A 10,835-nucleotide genomic window follows, 5' to 3' on the forward strand; every position below is an offset into this window, starting at 1 on the left:
GATCATTAAGAAAGCCAAACAGATACTTGTTTTTGGTTGTTGAGTCAGTAGGCACGTTTCCATTGACCTAGGTTTATTCGACAAAAGAAATGTTGTAACAAAAAAATAAGAATATGGCAAATTTTTGTTAATTATTGCATTCTATCCATGCTGGCTTTCGCAGGCTACCTGAGACATGAAACAGATAGGTTGGAACGCATACAGGCTGTAGCCAATTTATGAATGCGTAAATGGATAATGGAAACACTAACTACTACATTTATTTTTTTATCGACAATGTAGGTTTTTTGATAAACTTTTGTGTGCGACATCACTGTTTTTAAATCAACACAAGATAGTTCAAAACAAACAAACCCTAGCAGGCAATTGTCGCATCTATTTTCTATGCAAACTTTCTATATGTCGACAAAATAAATTAAATAAGCTCTGGACAAGTTAATGTTAACAGATATAGAGACCATGCCCATTTCAAGCTTATCTTACTAAAAACAAAAAAGTTATTTCAGAATATTCAGGCAAGTTAACTGGCTAACTCCTTAACAAATGGCTCACTAGTCACTTTAAACAATGCCACCCTAAATAATGTTTACATATCTTACATTACTCATATCACATGTATTTTATACCATCTACTGCACCTTGCCTATGCCGCTCGGTCATCCATATACTTATATGTACATATTCTCATTCACCCCTTTAGATGTGTGTATTAGGTAGTTGTTGGAAATTGTTATTCGCTACACTCGCATTAACATCTGCTAACCATGTGCATGTGACCAATCAAATTTGATTTGGTTCTGCTTTGTAGTATACCCCTCAGATCTCATGAGCTCGGAGGGTGGGCAGACGGTGTTCCCTTTTAATTTCCCCCTCAAAAGGATGTAAAATTACCATAAGGTTTAAAATAGACGGCATGTAATCCAAAACAAGTATGGAATACTTCCACTTGCGAGCGCATCAAGTACAACGCATTTTGGTGCCATTTATTTTAACTTAATATAAAATRGCTGTCAATTATTGTGAGTAATACACACAAGCATATATACTAGACATATGAGGATGGAATGGGAAAACGGTGGCCTAACCTCGCCAACTGATTGGTCTGTTGGGTCACAGTCACGACCACAATGACAAACAAGTTCTATTGAAACGCATACAGCACCTGGTTTTGAAGGTATCTTCCTTGCAGCTGATACATGAAGCATGCCTGTGGAGACACTGCAGCCATGAGATTCACATGCAGATCTTAAATCAGTAGGATGAGCCAACACTTTGTAGAATTCTGTAAGAACTYCGGGCTTGGTTAACTCACTGGCAGAGCAGGCATGAAGATCCTCACATAGAGTTGAGTAAGCCTGAGGGACACACACACACAAAATAAATACCAACTAATGAACATGCAGGAGCAAACAGTCATCTCAYTGTTTCCCCTATATTAATTTAGCAGCGGTGGGCCACTGCTGCTAAATCGTTGTCGCCACTCCAAAAAAGATTTAATAAAAAATAATATATACACATATGAATAGAATGTTCGGGATGGCAAAACATGTTCAGTGTAAACTTAAACCAGATAAAGTACTGTATGTAGAAAACATAAAATGGCACTACATACAGTTGAAGTCAGATGTTTACATACACTTAGGTTGGAGTCATTAAAACTTGATTTTCAACCACTCCACAAATTTCTTGTTAACAAACTATAGTTTTGGCAAGTTGGTTTGGACATCTACTTTGTGCATGACATAAGTCATGTTTTCAACAATTGTTTACAGACAGATTATTTCAATGAATCACAATTCGAGTGGGTCATAAGTTTACATACACTAAGTTGACTATGCCTTTAAACAGCTTGGAAAATTCCAGAAAATGATGTCATGGCTTTAGAAGCTTCTGATTGACTCATGTCAATTAGCCTATTGGATGTGTACCTGTGGATGTATTTCAAGGCCTACCTTCAAACTCAGTGCCTCTTTGCTTGACATCATGGGAAAATCAAAAGAAAATCAGCCAAGACCTCAGAAAAAAAAATGTGTAGACCTCCACAATCTGGTTCATCCTTGGAGCAAATTCCAAACACCTGAAGGTACCAGCATCATCTGTAAAAACAATAGTACGCAAGTATAAAACACCATGGGACCACGCAGCCACCATACGCGCTCAGGAAGAGAAGCATTCTGTCTCCTAGAGATGAACGTACTGTGGTGTGAAAAGTGCAAATCAATCCAGAACAGCAAAGGACCTTGTGAAAGAGCTGGAGAACAGGTAGAAAGTATTATATATCCATAGTAACAACGAGTCCTATATCGACATAACCTGAAAGCCGCTCAGCAAGGAAGCCACTTCTCCAAAACCACCATAAAAAAGCCAGACTAAGGTTTGCAACTGCACATGGGGACAAAGATCGTACTTTTTGGAGAAATGTCACTGGTCTGATGAAACAGAAATAGAACGTTTGGCATAGTCATGTTTGGAGGAAAAGGAAACATTTGTGGGCAGAACTGAAAAAGCGTGTGCGAGCAAGAGAGCCTACAAACCTGACTCAGTTACACCAGCTCTGTCAGGAGGAATGGGCCAAAATTCACCCAACTTATTGTGGAAGCTGTGGAAGGCTACCGAAATGTTTGACCCAAGTTAAAACAATTAAAGGCAATGCCACAAACTAATTGAGTGTATGTAAAACTTCTGACCACTGGAATGTGATGAAGAAATTAAAGCTGAAATAATTGTCTATTATTCTGACATTTCACATTCTTAAATAAAGGTGATCCTAACTGACCTAAGACAGGGAATTTTGACTAGGATTAAATGTTCAGGAATTGTGAAAACTGAGTTTAAATGTATTTGGCTAAGGTGTATGTAAACTTCTCGACTTCAACTGTTAAAGATATATTTGACAAATAACAACCCAAAATGAAAACTAGACAGTCAGAATCAAATTCAAAAAATGGCATGGGACCTCCCACTGATTTTGTAAATACACATTTAGTCACTCAGAGCATAAAAATATGGCATAAGCAGCATGGCGAAATGTGTAGAATTGTAAGAATTAGCTTTTAAAACTGAAATGGTTTATCTCAGCCCTTGACAAATTGTGTAGGGTTGCAGGAAATCAGGAAAATATTGGCCGTGTTGAAAGGATCAAAATAGACAGCAGGTCCTTCCGACCTGACTGATCTACAAAATCAAATCAAATTTATTTATATAAGTGCTGCTACAGAAACCCAGCCTAAAACCCCAAACAGCAAGCAATGCAGGTGTAGAAGCACGTGGGCTAGGAAAAACTCCCTAGAAAAGGCAAAACCTAGGAAGAAACCGAGAGAAACCAGGCTATGAGGGGTGGCCATCGTCTTCTGGCTGTGCCGGGTGGGGAGATTATTAACAGACATGGCCAAGAGTTTCAAATGTTCATAAAATGACCAGCATGGTCAAATAATAATCACAGTAGCTAAAATCACCTTGCATTCTAAATAACGACTCATTTATTTGTAGATCAGTCAGTCACAATTCACCTATGATGGATTGCTGTTTAAACCTCTCAAACACGGAATCTTTGTCTCTGCTAACCACAACATTAAAATGGAGATAACCGTTGACACATGCTACCCAAAGATCTTGACAGTAAACTAGGTAAATCGCAATTAAATAAACCCAAAAGTATAATTTAATAATGAGTGTTATGCAGTTTGTGAGCTCTCCAAACAAACTTTCCACTTGGAGAATGGTATGAATGTATATTATATACATTGAGCGTCGTTTGCGAATTGAACTAAATACATTGGTAACTTTTTTTTGTGGGGGCGGGTTCCATGAATACACGCCACTGCTCAGGCATTATCAATTCAATGTCAGTCAATGTCAGAATGAAAACCTCACACCCCATGATAGGGCAGGCCCCTGTAGGAACAGCAGGAGAAATTTCATCCAACACGGTGTCCTCACCAGGGCCCAACTAGTAAACTTGACCCGCCCTTCTAAATCAAGTTACAGGTGGAGGAGTATCACGTTATTAACTTACCCTATCACAAAGATGAGGAGCATTTTACCAACCGCTTTTTATGGGAACCCAAAGGAGTCATACCTTACTGTGCTGACACAGCATATCTTATGCTTCGCGGAGACACCATCAACATACAGCTGGCTGGTTACAACCTGCACCGGCAGGATAGAACAGCGGCGTCTGATAAGACATGGGGCGGCGGACTATGTATTTTTGTAAATAATAGCTGGTGCACGATATTTAAGGAAGTATCGAGCTATTGCTCACCTGAAGTAGAGTATCTCATGATAAGCTGTAGACCACACTATCTACCTAGAGAGTTTATCTGTATTTTTCGTAGCTGTCTACATACCACCACAGTCAGAGGCTGGCACCAAGACAGCATTGATTGAGCTGTGTTCCACCATAAGCAAACAAGAAAACTCACCCAGAGGCGGCGCTCCTAGTAGCCGGGGACTTTAATGCAGGGAAACTTAAATCTGTTTTGCCAAATTTCTATCAGCATGTCAAATGTGCAACCAGAGGGAAAAAAACTCTGGACCAGCTTTACTCCACACACAAAGCTTTCCCTTGCCCTCCATTTGGAAATTCTGACCATAACTCTATCCGCCTGATTCCTGCTTACAAACAAAAATTAAAGCAGGAAGCACCAGTGACCAATATATTCCAGATCAATAAAGTGGTCAGATGAAGCAGATGCTAAGCTACAGGACTGTTTTGCTAGCACAGACTGGAATATGTTCTGGGATTCCTGCAATGGCAGAGGAGTACACCACATCAGTCATTGGCTTCATCAATAACGTTGTCCCCACAGTGACCGTACTTACATACCCCAACCAGAAGCCATGGATTACAGATAACATCCGCACTGCGCTACAGGATAGAGCTGCCGCTTTCAAGGAGCGGGACTCTAACCCGGAAGCTTATAAGAAATCCCGCTATGTTCTCTGATGAACCATCAAAAAGGCAACGCATCAATACAGGACTAAGCTTGAATTGTACTACACCAGCTCTGAATCTCGTCGGATGTGGCAGGGCTTGCAAACCATTACAGACTACAAAGGGAAGCACAGCCGAGAGCTGCCCAGTGACACGAGCCTACCAGACGAGCTAAACTATTTCTATGCTCGCTTCGAGGKAAATAACACTGAAACATGCATGAGAGCACCAGCTGTTCTGGAAGACTGATCACGCTCTCTGCAGCCGATGTGAGTAAGACCTTTAAACATGTCAACATTCACAAGGCCATGGGGCCAGACGGATTACCAGGACGTGTACTGCGAGCATGCGCTTACCAACTGGCAAGTGTCTTCACTGACATTTTCAACCTCTCCCTGTCCAAGTCTAATACCAACATGTTTTAAGCAGACCACCATAGTGCCTATGCCCAAGAACACAAAAGTAACCTGCGTAAACGACTACCGACACGTAGCACTCACGTATGTAGCCATGAAGTGCTTCGAAAGGCTGGTCATAGCTCACATCAACACCATTATCCCAGAAACCCTAGACCCACACCAATTTGCATACCACCCCAACATGTCCACAGCTGATGCAATCTCCATTGCACTCCACACTGCCCTTTCCCACCTGGACAAAAGGAACACCTATGTGAGAATGCTATTCATTGACTACAGTTCAGCGTTCAATACCATAGTGTCTCAAAGCTCATCAATAAGCTAAGGACCCTGGGACTAAACACCTCCCTCTGCAACTGGATCCTGGACTTCCTGACGAGCCATTTCATGCTTCCTTCCTAGGTTGGTAGGGGTATTGGTAACAACACATCCGCTTGATCTGATCTCTCAACCAGGGCCCATCAGGGGGTGCTATTGCTCAGATCCCAGCTCCTGTACTTCCCTGTTCACGCATGGCTGGCAACGGCAAAGATGACCACCACCATTCCATTAAGTTTGGCCGATAGAACCAACAGTGGTAGGCCTGATCACCGACAACAATGAGCCTGCCTATAGGAGGGAGGTCAGAGACTGGCCGTGTGGTGACAGGACAACAACCTCTCCCAACGTGATCAAGACAAAGAGGATGATTGTGGACTACAGGAAAAAAGAGGACCGAGCACGCCCCCATTCTCACCGACGAGGCTGCAGTGGAGCAGGTTGAGAGCTTCAAGTTCCTTGGTGTCCACATCACCAACAAACTATCATGTCCAAACACACAAAAACAGTCATGAAGAGGGCATGACAAAACCTATTCCCCCCTTGAGACTAAAAGGATTTGGCATGGGTCCTCAAAAGGTTCTACAGCTGCACCATCGAGAGTATCCTGATGGTGCGTCACTGCTGGTATGGCAACTGCTCGGCCTCCGACAACAACGCACTACAGAGGGTAGGCGTACGGCCCAGCTTCCCAGCTTCTCTGTCTGGTTGAGGATTCGCGGGGGGTCTCTCGCGGGGTGGGTAAAATCACTGGGGCCACAAGCTTCCTGCCATCCTGGACCTATATACCAGACGGTGTCAGAGGAAGGCCCTAAAAATTGTCAAAGACTCCAGCCACCCTAGTCAGACTTCTCTCTGCTACCGCACGACAAGCAGTAGTGGAGCACCAAGTCTAGGTCCAAGAGGCTTCTAAACAGCTTCTACCCCCAAGCCATAAGAKTCCTGAACACCTAATCAAAATGGCTACCCAGACTATATGCCCCCCCCTTCTACACCGCTGCTACTCTGTTGTCATCTATGCATAGTCACTTTAATACCTCTACCTACATGTACATATAACCTCAACTAACCGGTGCCACCGAACATTGACTCTGTACCGATACCCCCCTGTATATAGTCTTGCTATTGTTATTTTACTGCTGCTCTTTAATTACTTGTTACTTTTATCACTTATTCTTATCCGTATTTTAAAAAATGTCATTGATGGTTAGGGGCTCTTTAGTAAGCATTTCACTATAAGGTTGTCTTTGGCACATGTGACTAATAAAATMTGATTTGACAGTGCAGATAGAATATTTTTGGCACCAACCAGTCACTCAATCATTTGCTTCTTTATATAGGGAGATGCAACTAAAACTGAGGGGGCCCAAGTTTGAGCTTAGGGGACTAAGCCCTCTTGTGGAGTTGGTACGTGTTGTCTAGACCTGTCATCAATCATAAAGAACAAGACATTAACGGAGGTCAGGTCTGACTGGGCTTCAGAATGCCCTATATTAAAATGTGATCTCAGGATCTCCTAATCAAAAAATATATATATATAAAAAATTAAAAAAAGCGCATTCTAAATTCAGCCAGTACCTCGTTCTTATAATAAATGTTTTTATTATAATATCCAGTTTCGTTCCTACTAGGAACTTGACCAAGATATGGGATGTGACTGTGACAGTGAGCATGACCTGGAGACCTCTGGGCTCAGCCAGTACCACATTCTTCTAATTAAAACTGTTTCTCCCATTTCGCACCTACTTGGAACATAACCCAGGTATGGGATGTGAAATAGTATGTGATGGTGGGGCTGACCTGGAGACCTCCGGGCTCTGGTGGATGGCCAGTAGGATGGGCTCTGTGTTGATGAGGAGAGCCCAGCAGGGGAAGCAGGACAGGAGCAGGATCAGAATTCCTCTCTGCACAGTCACACCCACATACTTCAGATTGTTGCTCCCGAAAATCTACAGTCACACAGCAGAGATGGATTGACAGGATAAAGCTGCTGCTGATCTCAAGGATCATCCCTAATGATATGTTATCATTTTAGGTACAAAGTTAACATGTTTYGGGTTAATTCCATTTTAATTACAGTCAATTCAGGAAGCTTCTTTGAAATTTCAATATTCTTACTCTTCCCCCTCCCCAAATTCATCAGTCGCCTTACCTGAGAAATCAGTGTGTCGAAGGCTGATGCCAGCCCGGTGCCGATGGATATGCCTGTAATATTGACCACCTGTTGACATAGGGGCGAGATTCTGTCATGAGTTAAGATTACATGCACACTGGTCAGAAGGCACAGAATTGTTTTATTCATGAGCTCCTAGCAGAGCACCACACAAGGGACTTTGAGTGATTGCAGGTAAATGGTGATGTTTGTGACTTGTATGAATTGRTTTTTCAGGAAGACAGTGATCTCAAAGCAAGCCATGGCTATTGGCTACACACGGTTCAGTTCGAAGTAGTCAAAGAGCTGCTCTTACCGAAGTGGCCAGAGTCACAGCTGCCAGCTCCGTTTTGCCTAAGTGTCCACAGAACACCGTGCTAACAAAACTGATTAGCATGAGCATCAGCATGGAGATGAACTGAGGAAAAATAGTTGTATCAATTTATTCATACGTTCCCTTGTTTTTAAATCAACAAGTCCCCATCACGTTCAACAACAACATATACATAATCCGTGCAGTCATTATCAAAAGGAAACGTTGTAAAAGTACTACGGTACTCAATATCAAATAATACCAATAAAAAACTGTAGCCTAGAAAAAGTATACGAAGTGCATTTTAACATTTTTTTCTAGAAGTATCAAGCTTACCATTGGTCCAGCCAGTTTAAGAATTTCAACCATCTCCTCTATTTCGACTGACATCCATCTRCTTGCTCGACTGAAAGAGCCGCCCTCTGCAGGTAATTTAGATATGATGGAGCCATAAATTGGTGAATTACCTTTCGAGGCAGGGTCCACTGGGATACATGTTGTAACTTCTTCCATTTTACTACCTGCACTGACCACAGCCTATCAAACGTTTTGATAATTTTGCTGAGTACAAATGATTGTTGCCGTTGGTACCAACAAAAAGTGCAATCATTTGTCCAAACATTAGCGTTTTGCAACGAAAACAAGTTTCTATTTAAATGCATCTAGGTCCCTCCCATTTTCCTTCCTAGAATACACCCCTATTTTCCCCCGGTGTCATCTGTTCGCTAATGCGTGTGCGTGACTATTCTACTGGAGCTACAAACGGTCGGAACATGGTTTGTTCAAAAACAAGACATCGTTGTATCTTTGTAGGCCTATGACGAAGGCCATGCTGCCGAAACGCGCCGGAGTTTTGAAATCTTTGTTCCATTGAACATGCCATTAAAATAAAGGCATTTTTTAAATTATATTAAGATTGCCTCGGTCCTGCTTGTTTTTTTTAATGCTCGAACTCGAAAGAGTAGCAGCTTCGACCAGAAAGTGACATTGGTCTGTTTACACATCCTTAAACCGACCAAACGCGTCAGAATCCTTWGTTGCTGGCTCAAGCTTGATGAGGGGACTCTCAGGAGAGGTCGARCTCTGAGTTCCAATGTCCACATTAACATATAGCCTACCTGAAGGGTCAAGACTGAGTGCGCGAGTTGCTGAGTGTGTGTTATGTCAAGACAATTTGCTACAAAAACACTTGTATGSTAAATTAATGAGGATATACTTATGTAGGGCATTATAACTATTATGTGTTGAAACTCTTACAATAAAGCCCTACAGGACTTCTGCAAGTCACCGCAATTCCTTCACAATGGTAAACAAATCCTGCAGGAATCCTGTATTACTTTTTGTAAGGGGGTGTTACATTATCTGTTGAATGTTACATTATCACTCAAAGTAAAGATTGAGTGACAGACAGTTCGACAACAATGGTTTGCTGTCATGTTCCTCCTCATCAATCTGGTAAGGAGCATTGACCTTGGCCATTATGAATTATGAAGCTTTTATCTCTGCTTTGTGTGTTTTTTATTATTACCTAAATCCTTAAAAATTCAGAAAGAGCGACGTTAGCTGATGGTGATTATGTCATAGAACAAAACGTATAAGATCTCCTAAGCCTGTGTTTACCATAGACCTTATTTCCTGCGTTTATCGAAAAACCCTACAAAAACTCCATACATTTCCCCAACGAACCATGGCGGAGTTAGTGCCTACAAAAACTCCATACATTTTCCCAACGAACCATGGCGGAGTTAGTGCCTACAAAAACTCCATACATTTTCCCAACGAACCATGGCGGAGTTAGTGCCTACAAAAAGACGCCATTACTATTGCTCTCTATTGTGGAGAAGAAACTTATGTCCGTGGGCGTGGCGTAGCGTTTGGCCGGAGCAAGGACTCTGGGTAGCCAGGCAAGGCAGATACCTTAGTGGATTTGGCTATTTCAGACACACCCGTTGCTGACAGGTGTATAAAATTGAGCACACTGCCATGCAATCTCCATAGACAAACAGTGGTAGTAGAATGGCATTACAGAAGAGCTCAGTGACTTTCAATGTGGCATCGCCATAGGATGCCACCTTTCAACAAGTCAGTTCGTCAAATTTCTGCCCTGCTAGAGCAGTACTGTTATTGTGAAGTGGAAACGTCTAGGAGCAATAACGGCTCAGCTGCGAAGTGGTAGGCCACACAAGCTCACAGAACGGGACCGCCGAGTGCTGAAGCGCTTAGTGTGTAAAAATCGTCTGTCCTTGGTTGTAACACTCACTACCGAGTTCCAAACTGTCTCTGGAAGCAACGTCAGCACAAAAACTGTTCATCAGGAGCTTCATGAAATGGGTTTCCATGGCCGAGCAGCCACAAGCAAGCCTAAGATCCCCATGCGCAATGCCAAGCATTGGCTGGAGTGGTGTAAAGTTCGCTGCAATCGGACTCTGAAACAGTGTAAACGCGTTCTCTGTAGTGATGAKTCACTCTTCACCATTTGGCAGTCCGATGGACAAATCTGGGTTTGGTGGATGCCAGGAGAATGCTARCTGCCTGAATGCATAGTGACAACTATAAAGTTGGGTMGAGGAGGAATAATGGTCTGGGGCTGTTTTTCATGGTTCTGGCTAGGCCCCTTAGTTCCAGAAGGGAAATCTTAACGCTACAGCATACAATGACATTATAGACGATTCTGTGCTTCCAACTTTGTGGCAACAG

General features: G+C 42.5%; 1 protein-coding gene across 1 annotated transcript in view; it reads right to left on the minus strand.

Annotated features, from left to right (window-relative positions):
- Nucleotides 1-9,117, minus strand: part of LOC111952124 (multidrug and toxin extrusion protein 1-like) — a 28,895-nt gene extending 19,778 nt beyond the window's left edge. The window contains exons 1-6 of the mRNA XM_023970636.2: nucleotides 8,475-9,117; nucleotides 8,142-8,243; nucleotides 7,826-7,894; nucleotides 7,474-7,622; nucleotides 1,313-1,355; nucleotides 1,163-1,207 (exon numbers count right to left, since the gene is read on the minus strand). Of these exons, the coding sequence (XP_023826404.1) occupies nucleotides 1,163-1,207; nucleotides 1,313-1,355; nucleotides 7,474-7,622; nucleotides 7,826-7,894; nucleotides 8,142-8,243; nucleotides 8,475-8,651 (585 nt within the window). The 5' untranslated portion in view covers nucleotides 8,652-9,117. The remainder of the gene's footprint in view (nucleotides 1-1,162; nucleotides 1,208-1,312; nucleotides 1,356-7,473; nucleotides 7,623-7,825; nucleotides 7,895-8,141; nucleotides 8,244-8,474) is intronic.
- Nucleotides 9,118-10,835: the final 1,718 nt, after the last annotated feature.

The sequence above is a fragment of the Salvelinus sp. IW2-2015 genome, linkage group LG26, assembly GCF_002910315.2.
Source record: "Salvelinus sp. IW2-2015 linkage group LG26, ASM291031v2, whole genome shotgun sequence".
Taxonomy (NCBI): Eukaryota; Metazoa; Chordata; class Actinopteri; order Salmoniformes; family Salmonidae; genus Salvelinus; species Salvelinus sp. IW2-2015.